At 42.0% G+C, this 27,206-nt stretch overlaps 1 protein-coding gene across 1 annotated transcript in view; it reads left to right on the forward strand.

Moving 5' to 3' along the window:
- RNLS (renalase, FAD dependent amine oxidase) overlaps positions 1 to 27,206 on the forward strand; it is an 89,176-nt gene that overhangs the window by 49,007 nt on the left and 12,963 nt on the right. The window contains exon 4 of the mRNA XM_026081081.1: positions 17,652 to 17,825. Within this exon, the coding sequence (XP_025936866.1) occupies positions 17,652 to 17,825 (174 nt within the window). The remainder of the gene's footprint in view (positions 1 to 17,651; positions 17,826 to 27,206) is intronic.

The raw sequence follows: 27,206 nt of genomic DNA on the forward strand, positions 1-27,206 counted from the left end.
TGCGTAGCTCTAAGTGGCATTTTATACCCTGGATCTTTTTACTTGTGTGAGGGGATTACTGTGTATTTCGCAGTTCTGGGGAATGATGTTAAAGTTAACGTAACTTGGCATGATATTAAAAGAAAATGGTTTATCTGGAGAAGTTTTAGAGAAGATATGACTAATGTGAGTTTTGAAAGACGTGGTGGATGAGAAACTTCTTCCTGCAGGAAATGATTGATAAACCAGGCAGGTGAACTGTACCTTTACTGGCTGCTTTTAAAAAGTATTTGGAGTGAATTAAAGGCTTCCTAAGAAATCCTCTGAGCCTGGGAACATTTAAACATGATTAGGCAAAAGACTGATAATCAGCAAATGCTGATAATTGTGCTGAGTAGTACGGACACTGTTTACACATGCTGATTCATATTGGATTACATTTGTCATCTTTTTTTTTTCTGGTAGGTAGATGAGAAACTAATGTCTTTGCCTCCTGCGTTCTGTCATCTTTCTGAATGTCATTCACACTTTCTACCTTAGCTCTTCCTGTCTTCCTCCTGAAACCTATTGCATCTTTCCACTACTTGCTTTGTGTATAACTATATTGACAAACCAAGCACAGTTCTCTTAGTCTGTTCTTTAGTGGAATATGAGCACAGTCCCCTACAATAATTTGTATGCCTTCGAAAACATTGACTTGAAAGCCTCATTGGGAGTTTAAATTACATTTAAATGTATTCAGTGTTTAAGCTCATGATGAGAAGATTTCTCCCAACAGTAGAAAATCACAGACTTCCTCTGAATATAATTTAGTCCTTTTTTCTGCAAATATTTGTGTGTGATTTGCCATGAATTTTCTAGCACCTTGGTATCAGAGTGTCTGTGCCAGTGCCTTTCCTTCCCTTCTCACCAATAGCTTTCTGATCATCAGCCTTTTGCCTTTTCATTAGTAGACGTGTTCCTTCACATGTGTTGAAATGAACAACAGGAACTGCTATTCCATGGGTTTTCAGCTTACCAGGCACGTGAGAGGGCAAAATTTTGTCAAATGGGGAAAACCATCTCCTTGCAGCAGCTCCACCTCTCCTGAATGGTTCATGCTGGATTGACAAAACTAATCATACTAAAGGTCCCCTCAGAAATCCTTTTCACTTTGGGGTTTGCTCTCAACTACTTTTTTGGTTGCTTGTTTGCTCTCATCTTGGTCCCAGCTTTGCTGTAGTGTAAGCAGAATAGACAGCTGATTCCCATCCGCTCCATGAGGGAATCATTATTTTCAGATAAAAAACAAAAAAAAMCACACTGAATCGTATTCATGTCCATGTACATGTTTGACTGACTGTACCATCATGGCTTGCATCTCTTAGAGAAATCAGGTTTCTTACCTACTTCAAGGTATTGCAAAATCAATAAATACGGTGTCGTTTATGTTTGTTCAGTGAAGCAGTTCGTACAGACAGTGTGATTTCAGGTGTGGCTAGCCATTCATCAGGAGAGTAATTTTAGGAGAGCACCATTCTTCGCTGGGTCCAATAAAGCTCAAAACTCTGCTTTCCAGGAGATATACCAGCATGCACTGTAGTCCTCATAAATAGATCCAGGGTTATTGAAGCAGTAGAAACTAGTAACTAACAGAGCTGTTAGATGACCTATCTAAGGATGATAAAATGTATATGCAAGTTCAGGCCAAACTAACAAACTGAGGAGAAATGGTTCGGAAACATTTAAGCTAAGTTATGTGGCAAATAGAAATTTGTGATCATAATATTAAAGGAAGGAGGTGGTTTATGGTGAATTAAGAAAACAAAACTTAATATTGAGAACTGACAGTAGAATAGATGTCCAGAAATTCCCTACCGAAGTGGAAGGTCATTTAGTTACCCGGTTGCCATTTTTCTTAAACTATTAAAGCAGCAGACAGATCCTCCAACATTTAACGCAGTCTTTCCTGACCAGTAGAATACATATGGAAACTATAGCTGTATTATCACAGGAGAAAGGGATAGTAGCTAACCACTTCTTGACTATGTCTTCTACTTTGATGTTTGGGAGCTGTTTGCCAAAATAGAACAACTTTAATAAAACTTAATGCTTTGGAAGGAATTTAGTATTCAGATACAACTGATTGATTGATTAATCAAGGCCAAGGCCATGTTGCAGATAATGACAAAGGTGAGGAAGCACAACAGAACAGGCCATTCAGATCCCTCTTCATATTTCATTAGGCCTAGCTCCTTCTGTTTGTATATTCCTCATCTGAATAATGTATGGAAATAAAAAGTATACTAAACTTGCAGTACCCAAGTAATGGCTATCAAAAGTTCTAATGATGGGCTGGCATGCCCTCAGAGCTGTTGCGTTTTGGCTTTCTTCAGAGAGCTGTGGCTTAGTTCCTTTGTCCCTGTGTCAAAAAATATACTGGATGCACAACATTTGCAAAACATGAAATGTTTCTGTGAAGCTAAAGCACCAATGTTAGCAACTGTAAAATACTGACATTGGTCTTCTTTGAGATGGAAAGCCAGGTAATTAACCAGAGAAAGTGTTAGCAGAAAGGTTGGGGAGGGAGAAATTCCCTTACTCTAGAATTGTCCTTTTAATGACGTAGCTGCATAGTTGGCCTACACAAGCGCAATGCAAGTTAAYTGGGAACTCTTCTGTATGTATTCTTTCACTCATTTCTGAAATTCTTGTCAGCATGATGCTTCCAACACTGCCGCCTGTTGCTGTGATGCACCAGCTCCATTCAGATACTGGTTTAGATGACTGGTTTAAATGCCAGGCCCTACAATGTGTTCTATAGCTTTTCATAAAGGGCCATGTTTTGCTCTTTCCCCCTTTCATTTTGATGATCAGAGCTGTAAATGTGTAAAGTGATCAGAGAAATCAATACTAACTTCATATATCAAATGATGAGACCTGATCTGACCATGATCAGACCTGAGTGGGAGCTGGGGCATCCTATGAAAATGTAAGCTTATTTCTCCCTAGAATTGTGAAAGAAAACCAAATATTAAACATGAATTAAGACATAGATAGGGAACAGAAGAGGGAGTATCATGATGCCACCATACACATTCTTGGTGTGCCTGCAACTTGAATGTTGTGTGCATTTGTGTTTTCACCAGTCAAAAATGTTTGGAGATGTGAACAAGGATGGACGGCCAGGGGCGCGGAGCAGCTCCTCTGCAAAGGATGACTAAATAGCCTGGGATTCTTCAGCCTAGAAAAGACAACAGCAGCAGTGTATTAGTCTCTGAAAGCATAAACCTCGCTTCCAATACAAGAACTTAAGCCCAATAAAGCTGTTGTTCAGACCGATTCAGAAAATGAGAAGGGGAAAGGTCCAAATAGAGGTAGTACTGGAACTTGCTAACAAGTCTGGTCTGAATGGGGGAAAAATCCTCTAAAAATCCCCTCTTAGAGGGGAATTCTTGTTAAAAGTTGAACACAATTCTTGCATCTTTTTCATGTTCACACCTCTACCCTATATTCTTTTCCTTTATTTCCTCCTGGTAATAAACTAGACATGCATGCCTACTTCAAAAAGAGAGAAAAAGTAAGTTAATTTTTCTTGTCTCAAATGGAGATTTCCAGTGGCCAGCTGACTCCTTCCTCAATAATTAATGCATGAAAGTGTTCTCTCTAGTACTTATTTAAACAGAAATATCTATATTGTCCATTATTGTAAAGCTGCATTTTGATCCTGTGAGCATGCATTACCACTATTTGGTATTGTGTTTCAGGTATCGACTTGAGTTTAGTAATAGGAAAGCTTTGAAGAGACTCTGAACTGAGATCTTGTGGATGAGCCTCCAATTGCCATGCTTCAGCTTTGCATGCCATTAGGGTCTTCCACTGTATTCAGTGGGGAGCTGCAGCCCAGAAACCAAAAACATCGGGCAGATCTAATTCAATTTATTTATGTGTTTATTCTGTTTGAGTCAAAACAGAGCAGTAAGCCAACATCTTTCTCTGTTGCCTTGAAAAGCTGTTAATGCTATTTCGGCAACTAGTGTCATACTTCAAGAAAGTAAATCCTCTCACTTTATTATTCAGCTCAACGAGTGTACACTAGGTGCATGAGTTATTTGCTAAATGTTTTATGATTAAGATTGTGTAAGTAATGTGCTTTTGGCACCAAACAGTGGAACAAGTCTGTGTAATACTTTGTAACTTGATGTAGGAAGAGAGCTCTTCTAAGTCCTCTGTAATGACATGGAACACAATGAAGATGAATCTGGATTAATTTGTAAATTAATTCAGAGGCAGTGTGAGGGAAAGTGACCTTTATTTATCTTTTTACAAAGCTTTCCCAAATCTCTTTGCCRAATTATAAGATCTTAAATCCATATGTAGGTCTCAATAACATCAAACAAATTTTCTCAAAGATGTCTTTAGCTTCTGATAACTTTGATATCAACCATAGAAACTACGGGGCTTTGTCAGGACATCATATAGTAAGTATTCCTCTGCCTATAGTATGAAAATTGTGTTTGCAAGTAAGCTAATGAGAGTTATATGGTAGCATGTCTTACATATTCTATGTCATTACCTATAAATGGTTACAAAGTGGAAGTAGGAGTGCATGTGTGTAATATATGTGTATATAATATGTATTACATACATGTATCTAATTTTATTTGACCTTTATTGGTTAATTGCTTGGGACTAATTGTAAATGTCTCTAGCATATAACTCTGTCCAAAATATCCTGGAAAACCCAGTGGATCTTGGTTCATTGTTGGAAGCAGTGAGTCTCTCTTGGTGGCTCCCCAGAGGTGTTTATCTATTGTCCCTCCCAAGAAAATCTGGAAGAAATTCCCCAGCTAAAACACAGGCATTTTGAACCATTACAAGACTGGTTTTCCTCCCCCAGGTGGGTGACTATGTAAACATAAGAAGAAGTTTGGAGTCTGAAAAATCAGTTATTGCCTCCTCCTTTAGTTTTACTTGTTTATAAATGTCATATCCTGTTCTTCCTGGGGTGAAAGCTTAGCTAGAGGTCCACATTTTTAAAACTAAGCTGTCATGAATTTTGAAAAATATTATGCTTTCGCAAAGAATCAAAACCCACAGATACACTAAACTACAGTGGCATTTTCATTCAAGGATGGACAAACTGGTGTGTTGTGCATGGACATCACACGTGCTATAGGTTCACAATACTAGCATATGCATATGCAGTCCTGGTACACAACTTCAAATATTGCATTGCTTCCAATGGCATCGCCATGGAAATGAATAGATTACTGGTTGAGAATCAGCGTTTTACGCTTCACCTTTTTCACTCACAACCCAGTCATCCAAATAATGAGTCTAAAAAGTAATAAAAGACTTCACTAATCAAAATGCAAAAATTGTGAATCTAATGACAATGTACACGTTAAATCCACCCACAAATTAGACACCATGCATATGGGCTGAAGAGAACAGCATGGAGGTTCTCAAGTGTGCATAATGCAGTGTACAGGTTAAGAATAAGCCACTGAATTGGGAAAGGAGGATAGGAGAAGTTGGTTAAATATAAAAATCAAATTATGTATTAAAAATAACAAAAAAATATTATTGCTTTGGGTTGGGGATTTTTTGGAAAAAGTATGACCTAAATATATGTATAATAGGGATTAATTTAAAGGGAGAGGAAGCAAAGCTAATTTTGAAGTATGCTTCTGTAGCCAGTCTCCTACAACAAAAATGCAAGATCTAGGATCTATTCCAGTTTGATCTGGAGGAGATGGGCACTGGCCTTGGCCTTTGGAGTGGTGTCAGGGGGCAGGGATGGATCAGCTCAGCAAGACGCAGCCCTTTTGCTACTGCTAAATGAATGTTAGGGGAGGACTTGAAGCACAACTGTTTGGCAAAGATCCCCTGAAGTCCCAAGAGGATCTCCAGTGTACCAGCCTGACAGGCCCTCTCCTCATCCCTCCTTTGTTGGTACTTGTCTGTCTTCTAGGAGATGATGGCATGTGGTATTCTGCCATCATGCAAGCTTTGTCCAGAGTTCTAAAAATGGTAGTTTTGTTYCACTGTTTATAGCAAAAGTTGATTCCAACGCAACATGTACTACTGCAGGAAATTAATGTAATGTTTCTTATGAAAATCATGGAGGTTTTAGTTTAAAAGTGTGTGGATTGCTCTTCATCTTGTCAATAGGAGCTGATGGACATCTATTCAAGCTTAGTTCTTCTCAAAATCATTAGAAACTTGATTAAAAACTTACTTGCACTGTCACTTTTTTTCAGCATTTTTTTTTCTGCTTAATCGTTTGGATTTCTAAGTATGCCCTATGTGTTTCTTCACATGCCAAAAACTTTAGATAAAAAAGCATTCTAGCAAGTCAGTCTGGACCACAGTGATTTGAAATAATATTAAATTGTTATCCTGAGTCTGGACATTGCATGCATGCAGGAATAAGCGTTGTGCTGTAGTCCAAACAAGATTATCCAAATAGAAGCTGAGTGTATTAAGAAAATGAAAACGATATTGCAACTGTGTGAACTGTGCTTAGTGATTATTTCCGTGCAAATATAGGCATGGCTGCATTTAACTATTATGCCGATTTTTTTTTAAATCTCAAGCTGTTTGATAAGGAAGCTGAACTTAAAAATGAAGTCTTTCTCATAACCTCTGCTCCCTCCTACGCAAACGCCGAAGCAGGAACAGTCTGCATCTTGAAATGGTCAGCGCAGTGGCAGAGGGCCAGTGTCATGGCACAGTGTCAGCTTTAATGACTGTACAGTGGGGGATTGCCTGAAAAGTCTGTCCTCTGTGACCACCGAACTAGACATCTCAGAGTAGCAGCTTCTTGTTTTGGAGAGCAATAAAAAAGGTCTCCGCAAGCCTGCTGAGGAAGAAGTACTTGCCATCCAAGCAGGCTTCACTRTATGAGGGTTATGATAATATGCCATTCTGAATAATTCATGTCCCAAACAGAGCTACAGTAGCACTTTGTCAGCCCTGACAATAAACTGTATCTCCAGGTACTTAGCAGAGCTGCATATTCTGCTGGGTGAGCATCTTATTAAAATCTGTTAACATGATACCTAGGCTAAAAATATCTTTGTTACCGTTTAACCACAGTTTCCTTTTTAACTTTTAAAATAGTGATGATCGCTAGCTGCATAAAAATACTGTGTTGCCGGCGGCATCTGATTGACGTGTTTAGATTTGCTCCCAGCATATCAGAAAGTGAGATGCTGCAAATAAAATCTTAAACAAAGCAGTCTGAGGAAATAACAAAACTTTTTAGAGGAGAGCATTAGTTGTAGGGTTATTGGGAGCATCGCTGTGAGAATAGTACACAGTCACAGAAATAAAGGATTGAAAATAAGAAGGAGGTGGAAAGACACCTACCTATTCAAAGGCCAAATTGAGTATTAGGGGATTCCAGGGGGCCTTGTGCACATAAAAGGTTTGTTTTCCTTCCCAGCTAACCCATCTGCTGGAAAATTTGGGACACCTACCAAGAACCTTTATAAATTGAGCAGGTTTTCTTAAATCTGTATGTCTGACAAAATTTTCCAAAAGGTGAGAGAGAGAACAGCTAACAGTACCAAGACATTTTATTTTTCTCTGTGCCACCCTGCAGTGGGTGGACTGGCTTTGTTTCCAAAAGAAGAAGCTAAGGTCCCAAAAATTGGGGGACAGCTAGTCTGTGACAGAAGATAGCCAGGTTCCTACCAGGCCATAAGTGCATCTTTCTGTCCATTCCTGTTCAGTTTCCCACCAAGCCTTCCAAGAGATGAGGGTGACATTTCCTTTGCAAATACTTTGGAGTGGGAATTAGCACTAAGACATTTCATAAGCCACAGTTGCTGGCAAAACTTCAACTGAGATGTATGCTTGCTAAAACTCAAGCAGAGAGGAATAAAGTGTAACTGTAGAAACACCTTTTCCCTCCTGTAATTCTTGTGGGTGCATGTTGGGGGCTGTTTCATCCCTTCATACAAATCACAGTGTCCTTTGGGATATTTTCATTTTTACTGACATGCTGCAGCCCCAGCAGGACTGCTATGCTGAGCAGAAATTATTAATTCCATCAAACACACCTGGGTCAGAGCTGCTTGCTAGGAATGTCTTTAAAAAGTGCTAAGAACAGGTCCACATGAATCAGGAATTCCACTGAATTGGGAGAATACTTTGGCAAAGTTGCAAAGTTGGAGCTAGGGTCTGATAGTATTCCCATGAAAGCTAAAGCTGTCAGCTTATTGGGAAAATAGAGTTTCCAGTAAAAAGTGATAACTTGAAAGAGTGATCTTTTCTTACAAAGAACTAAAAGCCCAGCGTCCTCATATTTTGCTACTTTAAAAGCACTATCATTCCTTAAAGTAGTGCTGTATGGTTTTTTTTCTTAGTGCATCAGTGGTTGGCAAGGTCTAGGTGTGTCTAGATTTAAAATACCTTAGCCTTACCTAGGAAGTGATTTTGAACCTATCCAGCGATAGCTGCTTGCAGTGACACAAATTATGTCTGGCTGTTTGTTGTCTTCTTTGAGGCTGTTAGTTGTCAGGATGCAACGTCCTCTGTGTCACCAAACAAAACTGGACAGTCAAAAAAATAGAGTATTTTCCCTCTCATCCCTGGAAGTCTCTCAAAGCAGGATCTCAGTTTGTTTACCCAGGTTTGCCCACATATCCTTATGTGCATGCAAGAACTGGATACAAGCATCCCAGCTGAGCTCTGAAATCATCTGATGACTTGATTGGGAGATAAGAATCCACAAGCTTTTAGAAATACAGAATTAAGACTTGCAAAACTTTCCAGAAAAGTAATTTCTGTAGTGTATCTCACATTTTGGCATCCTTTTTTCCCTGCAGTTCTGAACAGGGTTTCTCCCTGTCCCCAGCAGCTGTGACCTACAGCGGTACACCTATGAACCTTTATGTGAAGTTACGAGTAACTTCTGCTTCAGTTACTAGACTGATCTGAATCCTTAACCCACCTATCATTTCTCTTCTCTGTCTCTGCTTGCTCAGTGTTGCAGTTACAAACTCTAATCCCTGACAGAGCCTCTGAGCTCTGCTGTGAGCTGGTAATGCTTGGTTCAGTTGTTACCTAGCTTCTGCAAATCGTTTCTGCAGATAAGGCATGTTGCAATCCCCTGCCTTACCTGCTGGGCAAATGACTAAACTTCCAGGATTATACCTTGGTCTTCCTAGTCGGCTCTTGGCCATCACAGCAGCTAGATTTATTTTTTGCTTCCCTGGCTTCTAAGATGGTAGGCTGGGCTCCGTCCTGGACTCCTGAATGGCCTGGTGCCCATGCTCCCAGCCTGCCAACTGAAGCCTTGGCTCTCCTCTTTCATGTTGGCCCTGATGGGATCTCTAGGTCCTCTCCTTCCCACAACACATGAGTGAGGCAGCGAGGTGACATTAAATCACTGGAACAGCAGATAAAAGGCCCTTACTTTATTTATTGAGTGTTACAGATAAGTAATCCACTCTGCTGTCAGTGTCTAGAGAAACAGCAAATAAAGTATACATACCCCATGCTTTGATGTGATGAAGTCTCCAGAGGACATTTACATTAGTGGCGTTCACAGTGCAGCTGCAGCTAAGTTTTTCAGTGGAAAATATATAAGATTTTCATGGGTTTATTCATTGCTTTAAAATGCTATGGCTGTTTCTTGTATGCTGGACAATTCCATGGTCTGCAAGCTGTTTTTTTTTTCCAAAATGTTATTAAAATCATCTTAACCGTTTTTGTTGGAATGGGAAAAATTAATAGTTATTTTGTGGTTTCGTACACAACATTAAAACAACAGTCTGGTTTTCATTTAAAGTAATAAAAGTATGGAAATTCAAAATGAAGGCACTGTTCATGTCCTTAGATCAACTTGTTATCCCTGCTAAAAATGTATAATGGATGGAACAAGGGGAAAAAATCACTCTTAAAACCCATACCATTGTTTTTGCATACAGTTCAGGTTTTTCGTTGTTGGATTTCTAAACCTGACATCACTTTATTGCCTGTCTTCTCAAGCCGTAAGAACTTCCTCTGTCTTGTAAATATACAGCAATTTAGAGTCCAGTGAGCCACAGACATTATTTTAAAAATCCTAAGCAATAATTAAGCAAATTGCTTAGCAAACATATGTCGGTACCTGAATTAATATGCTGTTTACTTTTGAGATATAAACCTGAATGTTTGGGACAATATGTATTAGTCATTTCTGGCTTATGATAAGGTCAGAGAGAAATAGAAGTAAAACAATCAATGGAAACCTTTTCACAATAATTCCACCAATTTGGAGGACAGCTGATACGTGGTCGGGCAGGGCTGATATTCAGAGTTACTCTGGCAAGCTGGAGAAGGGGGCACACAGGAGCCTCATGAAGTCCAACAGAGACAAAGCTCTGCCCTGGGACAGAGCAGCCCTTTGCACAGGACAGGCTGGGACTGACTGGGGGAGCAGCTCTACAGACAAGGGCTGGGGGGTCCTCGTGCACAGCACGTTGGCCAGGAGTCAGCAGTGCGCCCTCATGGCAAGGAAAGCCAGCCCCCTGCGGGACTGGGATAGCACGAGCACAGCCAGCAAACCTACAGAAGGGGTTATTCCCTCTGCTTGGCACGAATGAGGCCCCATCTGCATCCTGTGTCCAGTTTGGGGTCCCCATTGTAAGAGAAATGTTGACAAACTGGAGCGAGTCCAGTGCAGGGCCACAGCAATGGTGGGCCTGAAGGCCAGGACATACGAAAAGAGGCTGCAGGAGCTCGACTTGTTCAGCCCGGAGATGAGAAGGTGAAGGGGGATCCAACTGAATCCTCCACTACCCAGAGAGGTTACAGAGACAACAAGGCTGGACTTTGCTTAGAGGGGCACAGTGAAAGCACCGGAGGCACCATCACAAACTGCAACAAGGAAAACCCTGGCTGGCCCTAAGGAAACCGTCCTTCCCTGTGCAAGTGGTACTGCCCTGGGACGGGTCCCTAAGCATTGGGGGAAGTTTCCATCCTCAGGGATTGCCCAGATTCACATGAATATAGCCCTGAGCAACCTGCTGTAGCTGCTGCATTGGCCCTGCTGTGAGCTGGGGTGGGACCAGAGATCCCCACCTGGGGTGCCTCCAGCCTGAGCCTGGCTGGTAATTCTAATCCACATGTAGACACAGTTCCACTGGGTGTGTAGGATACAGAATAATATTGGGCATGCCTGTGAATGGAAATGGGAAACTGAGTTGTGAAAGTGTGAGAGAGGAAAGAGATGTCATGTGCTTGAGGAGGTGTATCAATTTCTGATGTGTGGGGCAGAGGGAGAATGTTAATGTCACAGGACTGCCCCTTTGATTCCATCTCCTGTCTTGGAACAGATTCCCTTCAAGCTATGGTTTATCTTTGGGGGTAAGCTCCCTGGTTCAGTGTCAGACTGCTTGCCATGTTCAGTCCTGAAATCCCAAGTACAGAGCAGGAATGAGTCTGGAGAATTTGCTCGGTGCTTGTGTTTTGCTTTCTTCTGGGACTAGTGAGCAACACGCCACTCTGACCAAAATAGCTGCAGATTCTGGGCAGTATAATCTAGTGTTGTTAAGCCTATAAACTCTTCCACCTCCCAAAGCAATGAAAAGGAAGTTCTTTTGAAAGCTATCCTTCCCTCTTTGCTATGAACATGCCACCCTAGCTGTATACAGCCCTTTAATCTGTTAACTCACGGTTCTGTGACTTCAGGTTGGTGCCCACGCTCTGGAAAATGTCTGCCCTTTCTCATCTCCTCTCTGCTGGGAGGTTACTCAGCTAGGTTGATTACCTTCCTTCATCTTCTTTCTCCAGCATCTCCCTGCTGAGCTCAACATATACTTACGTACTTGAAGTCAATAGAATTGTTACTTATCTTTGATTACTGCAGCACTGTTCAGCATCCCCAACGACCCTAACCCCTCTTGAAACTTTATAGCTTGTGAAGACAGGTCCATAAAGTGATGTCAAGTCTTAAACGAGGTACTTAGAGCCAACTGGCTGGCTCAGCTTTGGCAATACTTACGTTGTGAAGGTTGTATCTACTGAAGTGCTGCCGGTAATAAACCACACCTAGGCAAGTTTATACCCACAGTTCAGTTCAGCTGCAGCAGCCAACATGTGCTGCAGACCAGAGGCAGAATGCAGAATACAGTTTAGTTTCCACTGGGCCGTGCAGTCCTCAAGACAGGGAGTTGATTTCTATCTCAAATGTATTTCCGCAGTGTAAAGATTTCTATGTGCTGAACTTTGCCAGGGGAATTTGCTTCTCAGGATGAAAGAGGCTTTGTTTATTTGTTTTTCCCCCAAAGGGAAATAAGTTGCCAAGCTAACCTGGACAAAGAATAGTGCTTTAGATGGGATATTGCAGCTTTATATTTATTAGCTTGTTTATAGTACTTTTATATTCTGTAAGAGCACAGCAAGAATGCATAATACATTGTGACTGTTTATCATAGCTTTAAGAGAGGGACCTGTTGGCAATGGACTTTTCAAAACCCAGCTGTATAGAGCTTTTACCTGAAAGAACTGACATCTAAGTACATCTTGGACAGACAGAAAGGCTGAATGCTAAGCCAGCAAGGAAGCAAGCTTTGTGTGATTTATTCCCTTTGAGAGGGTATTAAATAATGAGAAGGATGAAGAACAGAAAAGGGAAAAGGGAAAATAAAAAAAGGAAGGCAAGAAAGGTGTGGAGAAGAGGGGAAGATGAAGAGAAGCTGAGGTGTGTTGAGACCAGCAGTAACAGTCTGAAAGAGACACTGAAAAGAAAGCATACAGTCAAAACCATAGAAAAGTTTGATGACATCGCTACTGGCCCTTCTCTTGTTTAAATTGCTTTTGTAGCTGCTCTGTGCCTAAAAACAAGAAGGGCTCTGCTGGGCCATCAAGTTCAGTCCTGCCCTTGCAGCCACTGCATCATATGATCCCTCCCCTAAATTGGTGGTGCTCCAGGCAGCTTGTTTTCCCAAGGTCATGCTGTATTGGTGGGGGAGAGGGAAGTGTGAGATCAGTGGGGTTTCTGGACTAGATCTGTCCCCTCTATTGTGTGGTGTGTGTTTAGCAACTGCTATGGTCCCTGCCAGTGCCCTTGTGATCCGCCAGGAGGAATTGGGACAACAGTTTCTGAAATTGCTAACATTGCTGTTTGGACTTGGCACTAAAGAGCACCGCCCAGACAGTTCCCGGATGCTGGCACACAAGTGGCTGTACTGTTAAATTAGCAGCTTGATTGGGGAGTTAGCACAGGCCAGGGAACATTCCCAGTAGGGCAGGATGTACAAAGCCCTATCATGTCGGTATCCTTTGCTCTAGGACAGTCCTCCAGCAAGGCCCGTACCCATGCCCAGTCCCCTCCCTTCCCCTCCTTGTCGCAGGCTGTGCCAAACAGCGGTGCTACACTGCAAAAATTCCATGCCTGGGGGCTGCAGAAGCTGGAAAGAGCAACGTGAAAGCCGGGAAGCATGGAGCAGGAAGGAGATCACAGCCTGCACGAGACTGTCACAAAGCTGGGGGATTCTAGCACCCAGCCGCAGAGGGTTGCAGGCACACAGCCTGCCAGTGCCAGGGTAAATGTAATACCTTTACATAACGTGAAAAGCCGGGATCAAAGTCAGCACAGGTACAGCCCAGTATGGTTGCCCTGCCAGGCTGCACCGGAGGTTTAGCAGAGGGGTGAGGGAGTAGCACAGAGCCCCTCCTCACCCATAAGGGCCCCAGATGCTCTCCTCTGCACCACACACCATGCTCCTGGGTCCTAAGGAAGCAGCCCAGCCCTGGAGGAAGGAGCAGAGCATGCCTGGGAAGGGCCCTTGTCCACACTGTAGCTTTCAGCCCTGACCATCTGCCTCAATAGCATAAGCCCATCTCTGGCAAGTCAGCAGTTGGTTTCTACAGAGGTGAGAGATAAGGGAGGAGGAATGGGGAGGATGTGGGCATGTTCAAGTGCTAGGTATTGTCTTGGAGACACTGGGCAGCACACACAGATGGGAGGTCCACAACACATCTGACATTCTGAGGTGAGATGGACATGCTTCGTTCCTCAGATAGGACATGCTTAAGGTCAACTGGAAAGATGTGAGCAGCTCTTGCAATAACCACTATCTGTTTTTCTCTGGAGCATGTTGTACATGGTCATCTTTCCGCAGACAGTATGCATACTTAGTGCAGCAGCCATTCTAGGCAGTAGCATGCCAACAGCAACCTCCATATCAGGTTGTTCCTGGGTCTTGATCACAGACCAGCAGTATGACAAATGGGAACCATACTATACTATAACTTCCTTGAAGGCATCTTTACTAAGAGAAGGTGACAACAGAGGGCAAGGGGTCATTGACTCAATACTTAGAGCAGTTCTTGAGGTCCATAAAGAGAAATGGATCCTCCTTGGAAAGATCTCGGTCCAGAGGCAGAGAGCGAGGAGCAGCTGGGCCCCCTCACACCTTCTCAGATGGGACATTGGACTGGAGAGGGGAAATTGCTCATCTGTGTGAACTGCAGAGGAAGAGAGTAAAGAAATATCACAGAAAAAACACACAACTAGAGAAATGAGTGGGATGAGGCAGATGCCCATGAGTTGCCCTGTGTGCTTTTAGGTGAGAGATTGTGACTGTGGAGGGACTGCATGGGAGGACTGCATCCTCCCATAGAAGCCACCTCTCTGTGAAGAGTGGCCTCGATGTCCTTGATGAACCTTCTCCGGTGGTTCACCAAAGCTTGCAAGATATGGTAGACCTTGTGGTTAATTTATTAAGCATTGTAGATGACACCAAATAGGAACATAAATTGTGTCCCTGCACATTTAGGGAGGCCACATGGAACTGTTGCCAACTTGGACCAGTCATGATGAGGAGTTTGACCTAAGCACCTGTAGATTTGTTCACCTGAAATGGTCAGCCACAGGCTGGTGGGGGTTGTGGCTTCTACCAGCCCTCCTCTCTATCAGGATGGGCTCAGGAAGGCACTGTTGCCTGCTTGTTGTCCCCTGTGTGTAAAACTTCATTGCTTTTTGATGTTTTTATGGTCCCTCCTAGGCTTTTCTGTGCACGGGACAGTTCATGGAGGGTAAGGACCCCTCCTCCTCTGCACCACCAAGTCCCAAAACAAGGTATCCCATCCCAGTCATGTGGAGCCTCTCAAGTGTGACAGTTCTGCTGGGTTAAGAGGCAGGGGTGTTCTGTGTGGATCAAGTTGGTGGGCAGGACTGCTCACCAGTGTCCATGCCAGCAAACTTGCATCTGGGATGTGGCCATCCTTGAGTTTGCTAGTGGGCCACTGACCTCAGTGCTGGAGAACAGTCTCAGGCATGTTTTGTTTACCAGAATAGACACAGCATGTTGAAACAGCAGCCAGAGCCCCATCAAGTCTTCTACGATGCTGAATAGACTCCTAACCATGGCAGCCTTGATGCTGTTTGACAAGAAGGTAATTTACCAGTAGAAGCAACGGGAATGTACCCTTATGCAGAGCAGTGGTACGTAAGCTTTTCAAATTTAGTGGCAGTTGTTGCAAAGACTTCTTAGCGTGAATGTGCTTTTAAGTGTGAATCCAACTGGAAAATTCTCTGACAGCATTGCTGGATTCCTGCCCCTGACAGGCACTGCATGAATCAGGAGTCCCTGCATTATGGCACCAGATTCAGAAGGTTCAATTTATGGCCCTGGTTCCTAGAGTCTTACCTTGGCACGGCAGGAAATATCAGTTCCCAGAGAGAGAATGTGTAATGGAGTAGCGTGTGATGAAGCCTTTCTGGTTGTCAGTTTTGAAGATCAGTATTGTTCATGACAGCAAGGTCAGCTATGTCAACATTTTTCTTTAATGCATGTTAATTGGAGTCAGAGGGAGGAGGCTGTGGTGTGGACAAGATACACAGAATCACACAATCACAGCCAGGCTCAGGCTGGAAGCACCCCTGGGTGAGGGTCTTTGGTCCAACCCCAACTCACAGAAGGGCCAACATCACAGCTACAGCAGGTTGCTTAGGGACATGTCCAGGTGAGTCTGGCCAATCCCTGAGGATGGAGATCCCCTTTAGTGGACCATCTTAGTGATTCTTCACTGGACTGTCTCCAATTTGTTGGTGTCTCCCTTGTACCATTATGGGTTCGGTGGGCCAAACTGAATGCAGTTTCCAGATGTGGCATTACTAGTGCCGAGCAGGGTGGAATAATGCCTTCCCTGGATCTGCTGACTGCACTTATGCTTGGCCCTGTGCGTGGGGCTGGTCTGACTCAGGGCAGGATTTTGCATTTATCCCTTGCTGAACATTGTGAGGTTCCTGTCAGCCTGTTGGGGTGCCTCTGAATGTCAGTCTTCCTCCATGGCCTATTGACTGCTCRTCCCAGTTTGTTGTCATTTAAAAACCTGTGGAGGGTGCGTTCCATTCCATGGTGCAGGTCACTGATAAGGATGTAAAACTGAGTCAGCTCCAGTATTGACCAGAGCTGATCCTTCACTCAACACCTAGTCTGGTATGAACAGGGAAGTGTGACACTGGATATAATCATCAGCAGCGTCTGCTAATTTCTTCATGAAAGGTTGACTGGATTTAGCATAAAATTAAGCAGCTTGGTTGTTTGTCTTTTGCCTCTTGATACTGAATCTATAAAGAAACATAATGGAGAGTGCAATTTAATATACAGGCAGGAGACCTCTGAGATTCCATCTTTGCATATTCTACACCATTTCTCAAAAGCATTGGGTGTCTCTTTGGTGGTACAAGGAGAGATGTAGTACCTAACTCCATGAATTGTCAGACTGATTTATTTTCATTTTGCATGAAATAAAATAGTATTTAAGTGCACAGTGGGACTAAAAATATTTTCTGCAGCTTTTTATGAAGATTATAAAATTAAGACAAAAAAGCAGATCTTACTGTAATTAGAAGATAGGAGAGTTAATCACAGGAAGAAATGGATTCAGGGTTGCTCTGAAAGTTTCTAAACTGCCTAAAAATACCTACAGCTAAAGGAACTGAGCTTCACTGTAAGCCTTTTGTGTGGTCTCATTTCTGAGAGTTTCTCAGGTTGTCCCCATTGCTATTGTGTTAAAAAAAAAAGAAACTTAGCATACATTCTCCTCTTGTTCTTAATCTCAAGCCTGCTAATAGTCTGGGTATTTCAGTATCACTCAAGAATAGAGTACAGTGCAAAAGTGCTATGCCCATAGGGATTTTTTATCTCCTCTTCTCATCCATTTGAATTGCAACACAAAAATTGCAGGGCCTATATGAGTATTTTCCCCGGAGAGTCAAGAGTTCCTATATTCATTCCATTGATATGTTAAGTCATTTGTTTCTTTGCCAGGTCATAAAATCATTTACCTTATGTGTTAGAGGCAAACCCGAACCTCTTAATCCCACCAAGAAAATCTTCTTTGCCTGTTGAGCACAATATGGGAAAGGATTTGAGAAAAAGTCACCTGTCATCRAAGTTTTGAATCACTGGCAACTAGCAGAGACTTAGAAGATAAACCACTAACAGATGGGGGAGGGGAGTGTGTGTGAAGGACATACTCTTCATAAATGTGCCATAAAGTTTCATGAAGAGATGTCCCAGAAAAAAAATAGAAAGCACTAGGCTTATTATTAAAATCTTACAATTTGAGCAGTCTGGTCATTTTCAGGAAAGATTAATCAGCTTAACCACAGGATGCACACGTTTAATGTTCTAAGAGAAAAAACATTGTCTGATTTCACTTTTTTTCTTTTTCTTCCRCAGTAATTAATGAAAGTCAAAAGCATCAGCTGGAATCTGTGAGCTATTCCTCTCGCTATGCTCTGGGACTTTTTTATGAAGCCAGTACACAGATTGATGTCCCCTGGGCTGCGCAGTACATCACTGATAATCCCTGCATACGCTTCATCTCCATTGATAATAAGAAACGCAATATAGGTCAGTGCTCCCATTATTTCCCTTAAACACAGTGACAACAGAGGGTGTAGATCATGAAAAATGCTGTTTAATTGAGTGTTGCTATTCTGAACAGAGCAAGTATTTAACTCCAAGCCACAGCGGATAGCATTTAATGTCACATTTGGCTTGTAATAAAATACACAATGAAAGCGGGAAGGTCCTCAGAAAATCACCACCCAGCACATGGTTTACATTATTGCATTTATGAAACCAGTGTCGGGGGATTTGAAACATCAAAATGTTGCTATTCCAAGAAAGAACTTGAGTTCCTTTGTTTAAACTTTAATTCATACACATGCCAATTTATCTCCCATCATCCATTATTTTACAACTCCTGTTCTTTCCACTAAGTATGCTTGAAAGTAGTAATGAGTTATATAACTGAGACTGTTCAGTCTAATTCAGAGTTAGCTAGTGTGCTTTTATAATCATGGAAAATCCTTGAAATGGCTGCACATAGTATGGCTGCTTTGCAAAGTTTGGAGAGCATCCCACAAGACAGACACTTCTCATCTGTTTCTGGAAGATGGCAGTAAAACAAATGTATGTTTTATTTATTAAATGTATTTCATATACTGAGAGGTCTGGGAAGTATGTTGGCATAGAATATCTCAAGAATAACCACTAGCATTTGGGTTTAATCAAGTTAGTTAGAAACTAAAAATGCTTCCTAATTCTATTACTAGCATGCATTGTGATCATGATCTAGTTAACCACATCTGTGAAGTGGGGGTAATAACCTACCCACCTTTGCGGCAACCTAAAAAGCGCAATGACTCACTGTTGCAGCATAAGGAAGTATTTTCGTAATCAGATGCTGCCTAATACAAGAGATAACTATTATGTATTACCAAATTCACTTTGCTGAAGCATGTTCAGATGTTTAGGATACTTCTATTTCTAATCTTTGTTCAGTCAGGATTGATTGTTTCCTGTCTGTTGTTAATAAAAGTAAGTTATTTTAGTACCTGTTGGGCAATGCATGTCCATCACCCTTAAAATCTAAACACCATCATCATGCTAGAAAATAGCCGTAAGGTTGGATATGCCTTTCTTCTCTTACACCATAACATGCAATTTAATATTATAAGCTATCATGAAGGAGTGTCATGGAATCACAGCAGTGCTAGTAGATGGGACCTCTGGAGGTGTCTACTCCAACTCCCACTCACAGCAGGACTGTTGCTAAGTCAGGGCCACTGTTGCTTGTCTAGCTGAGTTTTTAAAAAAACCTAGGATGGAGATCACCTAACTCTCTGGTGACTTGTCCCAAGGCTGCATCCCTATCTAGGTAAAGAAGTGTTTCCTCATCTCCGATTTGGACTTCCCAAGGCACGACTTGTGGACATTGCCTCTTTTTATGTTGTCTGACTCTACTGGTTAGAATCAGATTGAAAGGGACCACTGGAGGTGATCTGGTCCAACCCCCCATTCAAGTTAAGGACAGATGTGAAGTTAGATCCAGCTATGAAGTTCGATCACATTGCTTAGGGCCCTATTCTGTTCTGGTTTGAATATCTCCAAAGATTGAGATTCCAGCACCTCTCTGGTTCTGGATGGGAGGCAAAACTGGACACAGCACTGCAGGTGCAGCCTCTTGAGCGCCAAGCAGAGGGGGATAATAAGTAATTGAGATTCCTGGCCATGCTCCTCATGATGTAGCTCAGGATGTGGTTTGCCACCTTTGCACTGCTGGCTGATATTTGAGGTTGCATCCACCGTAATGATCAGGATCTTTTCAGACAGATCTGTTGCTCAGCTGCTCAACTGATGCATGGGGTTATCCTGTCTCAGTTGCAGGAGTTTACATTCCTCCTTGTTGAAACTCATGAGATTCCTGTTGGCCCAGTCCTCAAGTTTCTTGTGGTCCCTCTGAACTGCAACACTACTATTTTGTGTCAGGCACTCCCTCTAGTTTAGTGTCATCCTCAAATTCACTGAGGGTATGCAGTATATCATCTTCCAGGCCATTAATGAAGAGGTTGAACAGTATTTTTCCCACTCTCAAACCATGGAGTGTTCAGCTCATTAGTGACTGCCAGCTGGACTTAGAACCATTGATCACTCCCCTTTGAGTCCAGCCATCCAGCCAAATAAGCCCCTCTTCAGTGTGGCTGCTGCTGAAAAGCTAGTGCCTTGAGATGGTCTTATATTTTATTCAAACAGCTCCAGGGCCTGAGTTCTACTATTACGGTGCAAGTGCAAGTGTAGGTCAGATAACAGGAAATCACCCTGGTCTCACAGTTTTCACAAGAGCATTATATCTCCTGTGTTCCTAAGGAAAGCTGGGCCACACAGAATGACCATCCTGAGTCAGCCCATAGGCAGTCATATGAGAGTTTGTTCTGAATTCCCTATTGAACAAGGAGTAAGTGCCAGGCAGATGTGCTCATATCTTGCTGTGCTGTTTGCCACAGGCTTAAATATCTTGTTYCTCATTTCCAGCCCAGGTTAGCAGTAGCTGATTGCGCTAGGCTTTCTGTCTGCAGACAGTAGAACTGACATGGCAAGAACCCTATAGGAAACAGTACAGACTCATTACCAGCTAGGGATGGCATTACTTATTTCAGGGCCCAGGTACAGGTAGAGAAACCAGCTGGATGCACAAGGTTCCACCTCACTTTAGATGTCTTCAGTGTAGACATCTCCATCTGAGCTCAACACACAAGGCACATTCTACAATCAGTAGGGAGAAACCAGCACCTTATGGCATGATTCATCCAACCAAATTCAAAGATATGCTTTGGGGTGTAGTGTGTTCCACTTGGAAGTGCTGATTTCTCTCCATTCACTGAGCCTGGGTGGATTGCTGGGAAGTAGACCTCTGTATTTACTCACATAGTCCATGGCTTGCCTTGGTGATCACCCTGTGTGATCAGGGAGTAATAGTGCAATTCARATCAGCTCTTCCATATATGCCCTTCTTTGCACCAAAGCCACCTGCATACCAATGGCTCTTGAAGTGCCTCCAGAAATACCAATTTAKGCTTGGAGCAAAAGCTGCAGGGATGAATAAACTCTCCACTGTTAAAGCCCAGTTTTGTCATTTGTCCTAAGAATTTAGCTTTTTGGTCTGAAAAGAGAGAAGATAAAAGAAAAGAATGGCTGGACTGGCCAAAACAAAGATGCATCTATCCCGATATGCCTCCTCCAACAGGGGCCAATAGTGAGTATATAAAAAAAGAGTGTAAGGACAGCCAAATACAGAGTGATTTTTTCTCTGGCATTGTTTCCCTGGTATGGACAATGTGCAGCTGGAGGTTTTCCTGAATCTAGGATGATCTCACCATCATTATGTTGAATAGTACTTGATGATTAATAGCACCTACTGGTATTGTCCATCACAGCCACCTGATATCTAGCTGTGCAGAAGCAGAGGACACAGTCCAAGGGGAAAATTCACCCATCCTCTCCGTACTTGACTGCTTGTATGGGTTCAAAGTGCCAGCACTGAGAGYAATGAATGTGGCTGGCTGATCAGGGAGAACAGGGATGTTGGTCATGGTGCATGATCAGCACTGACACCGAAGAATGTCTTGTTATAACCCYCTCCTGTGAGAAATGAATATCTCCAGCCAGATGCTTCAGAAGTTGGATTTCCATTCAGTTTCTCAATCACTGCCAGACATCACGTGGTGAAATCCAACCTGCAGTATATCAAAAGAATGATTGTATTTTTTAACATTTTTTCTTCTTAACTCTGAATTCTATATAGACCATATATTGTCAAATAGCTAAATACAGTGTCTTTGTTGTCTCCAAAGGCAATTTAACCAAATGGGAAGCGTATTATTTTGGGCAAATTGTTAACCAATATCTAGAGATTATCAACACATCAGTGTTGACATATATCCTTCTTACTGAAATTTCCCTCATATCACGGGAGTGATCTCTTTATGCGAGTAATTTTTTTCAAGAAGAACAAATTGTATACCTTCAGAGGGTTAGAACAAGCTGGGAGCCATCAAACGAAGATAATTTGTCTCACGCAAACCCTCTTCATGAAATACAAGCAGCCAACCAGCCGTCTTGACTGTGCTGTCTTTCCTGGTGAACTTGCGTTTTGCAAACTTGAACTTTGTTCCAGGAAAAGTAGTGCTAGAGTGAGAGAGCAGTAGGTGTTAGCAAGGAGAAATATTTCTGGCTATAAGTGTCCCTGCTGAACACAGAAGGACTGGAAAGCATGCCTGTATCCTGTTTTGTAACAATATACTGAAATACAATAATACAAAAAGCTAAAGAAGAAACAAGAACAGTCACATAGTGATATCTTTTCTTCAAATACATGCATAGTCCTTCTAATAATAGGTAAAACCACACACACACATGCTAGACAGCATGGGCAAGGGGGACTTACTGTGAAATTTACTCACATACAGACTACTGCAGCCAAAACACTTGATTATAAAGTTCCTTTACATTTGTTTTAGCGTATATACAAATGTTTTGCATTTTTTTTTCTCTCTGCATGCTTCTTACTGACCTCCGGAACATTTCAATGAGAAGCACAGCACCCCAATGCCCCTTATTCACTGTCTATTGTTTTGGGGTTGCTGATCCTGTAACACCATGATCCACTCACTTGCATCATTACCCTATTTTTCCATTCTTCATCCTTTATTGATCTTGATTCATCTGAGGCAATGAAAATGTAAATATTCAGAAAGAGGCAGCAGGAATGCTCAGACTAAGATTTATATTGGGCATTCAGTCTCATGTGTGAAGCAGCTGAGATCCTTCAGAATTTTCTTTTCCTTCCCAAAAAGCTGGCACCTTCTCCAACTGGTGCCTCACTGGTCCTGCTTCCATCTTTCCCTCCTCTATGCCATACACACTGTCCCTGTCTATTCAGTTGTGTCTATTATTTAAGTGCCTGCATGCACCCCTCCCTCCATTACATTAATCTTAACAGGAAAAATTGCTTTGCTGTCCATCAGCTATAGCTGTAGAGCTTTTCAGGAATACATAGTGGAGTATGGTTGCAATTCTGTAGGCAAAGTAAAAGCAACTAAGAGATTGGAGGCAAACAGAAATTTGATTTTTCTGGTGTTTCTACACCTTACTTGGATGTGTCCACAACAAATGGAGGTTTATCCAACCCTAGTTCCTGTCTCAGATGGTAACTGTTTAGTACACAGCATTGAACTGTACTACTCCAATGGAAATAACCTCAGCCTTCTGCTAACAGTCTCTTTGTTAAATGCATTGTTAAACAAAAAATAGGTACATCTATATAACATCCACTTAAAAGCAAATATATTTATAACTGTTAGAGTCTAGCCTTCATTCTGAAAGTCCAGACTTTTTGTTTGTTTGTCTCTGTGAGACTTGGTAATCCCTATTCTGACTCATTTAGTAAGGTAGAGATGTAAAACTCTTTTTGTGCCAGTTTCACATTTTATCAGTGAAATATCTGAAACAGCCTCATCATTACAATCACAACAGGATCAGTTTGTTATCAGAGCTAGTGAGTTGCAAATGGCTGGGCAGACAGGAAGGTCAGTAATTATCCAGAAATATAAGCCTTTCCTTGCTTACAGAACAGCGTGCTTCCCTAAGGACAGCACTTACCTTGCTGTGTTGGGATGAGGCCTCTGAGTCGGTGCTTATTGCATGGCACTTGCAAACTAATAATGCCTCTTCTTTTAAGGAGATATGGCAGTGTACCCTATCTTGTGGTTTTCTCCTTAATTCCTTTATGTAGCCTGCCCAGGTATTTCCTGATTTTTCAAAGATTTCTGCCTTTGCAAAGTCCTGGGCAGGGAATTTGAACAGGAGAGCAGCTGGGAAGGGAACTCTTCTGACTAGTTCATTCCCTTTCTGCGAAAGATAATTGCCCTTTATGTTGACTCCAAAATTCCTTATGTTGAACTTATGTTGACTCTTGTTAGTGTTAGGGGACTCAAGACACAAAGAAAAGGGGGCAGAACAGTCCCATGACATTTACAATGTAATGTTGTTCATTAAATAAGTCAGTATCTCTTCATTCAACATAACCCTCATCAGCATGTCCTCTGGACATATCTAACTGAGAACAAGCCTTGTGACCAAGCCACCTATCTGGCTGTCCAAGTATATGAGACATGACTTCATCCACAGAGATAAACACACTTTGAATAACTTGAATCTGGATTTCTCATATAACCAGTGGCCACAGGCACTTTTCTGAGTTTGGATTCTGTTAACACTGCCAGAGGAATATAGTCTTCTGTCATGGAATAGCCCTCACTGTAATGGACAGGAGATAGTGAGCCTAACTGATGCAAGGGTGAGTCTGTCAGGGAAGGGATGGGGCACCGGTACCCAGAAAATCCATTCTCATGCCTTCTCTGGCAGGACTTCTGGGCAGCACAAAATGCATAGGATAGTCTTTGCAGAACAGGACTGTGTCTGTGTTTCAGAAATTGCTGCAGTTTTGAATGCTACCATTAGTTGGCTTCAGCATGACACAGACTAGTTCCTTACTGATGACTACAGATGACATCTGGTTTCTTCCCAATTTATGCAGAAGGATCAATAATAAAGCTGTTTCTCTGATACTGCCATTACCAAGGTAATCGGGAGCATGATAAACCCTTACTAGGTCTCAGAGAAGCAAGGCTTTTTCCATCAGCTGAGGATCTCAGCTGCTGTTTGTAAAATTTGTCTCCATCCACAGAGGTAATGCCCTTGAATGTTATGTAATGAAAGAACCTACAAGAAGTGTACGTTGAATTCCCTGTGTGGTATGTATGAATATTAAGTATTTGTGTGATTGGCTGCCTTAAACACTCCATCAATATTTATAACTGGTTGGGGGGACAGTGGGAATTCTACAGCATAAATTATTCCAAGCCTCATTTCTGTAATACTGCAGTCTTTGCATCTCTTTGCATTCTGGAGAACTAAAGATAGATGACACATAAAAATGGAACCAGTTGCCTTCTCTTGTTTAAGCAATTTGAGGTTATATAATTTAAAAGAAAGATTCATTCTACAGGATTTCAGGATCAGTGTAATTCCTAAGTATCCCTTTTATTTTTAAAATAAAAATTCCTTTATCTTCTCAGTACCAAAATAAGAATTTTTAGGAAGATGTAAGAATTACAGAGTTACTTAAGTTTTCAACTCATTATATGGCCAATTTCTTCATAATCTCCCATCTACCCTGCTTGCATTTTAGGAAACTATTCAAGAACCATCTGTAAGGCTAAAGAAATACTGAATTTCTGAATATAAAAGATTTAGCACTGTTCTTTACATGGATGCTTCCAAACAGTAACTGATAAATTACAGCACTTTTTATTCCAGGGAGAATAAGAGACCTTACAAACCACAAGAACTTTCAAGGCTAACTTGGGAAGCTCTCTAATCCTTTTGCAAAATAGCAGTGTGACATTTTGAAAGCAGATCTCCATCTCTCGTTCATTTCTAGGCATGAGGAAGGCACTGTTCTTTCTTCATTCTAGATATAGTTTTATTAAGTCTGTATGTTGACTTCCAGCAGGGAGAATCAGCCTGCTGATGCTTTTCAAGGAGCAGGGATAGAGCGTATCTGGAAGAGTCCAGCTTCTCTGCTGCTCTACACATCAACCCAACAGTATTTCAGTGCACTTTCTTTACTGACTAGCTTTTATGGTTTATTTGGCATGGCAATGACAAAGTCCTTTCCCTTCCCCTCATATTATCCAGAATCAAAATGGATTTTGGATAACAAAACACATTTCCCCATTGAGAATGAAAAATCCTTAGGGTCAGGAAGCAACCAAACCTTGCTTTTTTTATTGGTATCTGTTCTGACTCCAGATTTTGTGTCATTGGGCAGGAGCACGAGAAAAATATTTGACACAGTTCCTCTATGAAGGAAGAGAACGTTCTTATGGAAGATGTGTGTCTATCACATCTATATGCAGAGCTCATCTATAGACTGGTTTGTAATCTGAGGTCTATAGATCCCTTAGGAAGGAGAAACATGTTATTCATGCCAACACTGGAGGAGTTCCTAGCCATTTGCCTGAACACTGAAACAGTATGAATATGATCTAACTTTGAAGTTGGCCCTGCTTTGAGCAGGAGTTTGGACCTGAGGCCTTCAGAGGTCCCTCCCTATCTAAATCCTATGATTCTGAGGCAGACAATGTTCTGGTGGTTATTTACTGAACATACTAATAAATTAACTGGAAAGTGAGTCTAACCAAGCCCCCATGGCAAAAATAGGCATTTCCTTAAGCTTTGTCCATGTTCACTGTTCAGAATGTTTTAAGATCAGCTCAGCTGAACCAGTGAAAATTTTCAGTCCTCTTTGTGGACTTTTATGTGGAAGTAACTAGTGAGCCTGAAAGCTGATCTGTGGGTCTTGGCTACTTATTTTTATGTCTTTATCAAAGTAGATCTTGTTCTCCTCTGAGTCAGTGGGAGTACACGCTTTGCAGAGCCTGTAAGCCACAGGGTACATCCAGGAAATGTAGAATACAGCACATGCTCTCTCACACTTCTCCACAAATGTGTTTCAGTCCTAAACCAGCACAACCACTTCTAAGTATGAGGCTGACGGGCCTCTCTGAATACTCTGTCCTTGGCGCCTCTGTGGATACTGAGAGCAATTATGTCAGTTGTGGTATAGGGCTTTTCGGTTCAAATTTTTTAGCTTAGGAACTGCACGATGTGCTCCCAGATGGCCTTCAAACATGATTTTCTCTCTGAGAATATTGTTGTTTGGACAAATCCAAATGGCTTCTGCTTTCTTCTGGAGATGTTAGGAGAAGTTAGAGCTGCTTCTCCCCTTCTTTGCCAAGACTCTGCTGCTGGCATCAACAGCAGTGCAGAAGGGCTAAAAGGATCCTTCTCATGTTACCTTACAAACCATTGGTTTACTATGCTGGGCGGGAGGGGGTGATACTGGACTCTTATCCTTCTGCTGTGCTTTTCTCTGAAGCATCTTTTATTAGCCCCATCCTTTTTCTGGAAGATAATGCTCCTAGCAGGCTTAATCCTATATAGATTCTCTCTGCCAGCAGTCTTTCCTTCTTTTTCTCTACATACCCTGTGTGATTTCTCCAGCTGTGAATTAATAATGACTGTCGAGACAGTCTTTAAATGTTCAGAAGCTGACAGCCTTCCTTTCCTGCTCAAAAGTCAAACACCTCTCCCCTCATCCAGCTGTCATCCTGTTGTGGGGGATCCTCATCAAGTTGTGAGAGAACCAAAAGTTCCCCCAGAGAGTTCAGTACGGGGAGACTTTGCTAGCCCTTAATTAACTCACTGTTGTAACTGGCTAAAATGTAGTGTATGGTGACCTTCCAATTTCTTTCAGGCTTTCTCTCCTTGATGCTCCTTGCAGAAAGCTGATGTGTTCCCTGCCTGTGATACTTTGTACTCACA

The sequence above is a fragment of the Apteryx rowi genome, unplaced genomic scaffold (assembly GCF_003343035.1).
Source record: "Apteryx rowi isolate R43461 unplaced genomic scaffold, aptRow1 scaffold_116, whole genome shotgun sequence".
NCBI lineage: Eukaryota > Metazoa > Chordata > Aves > Apterygiformes > Apterygidae > Apteryx > Apteryx rowi.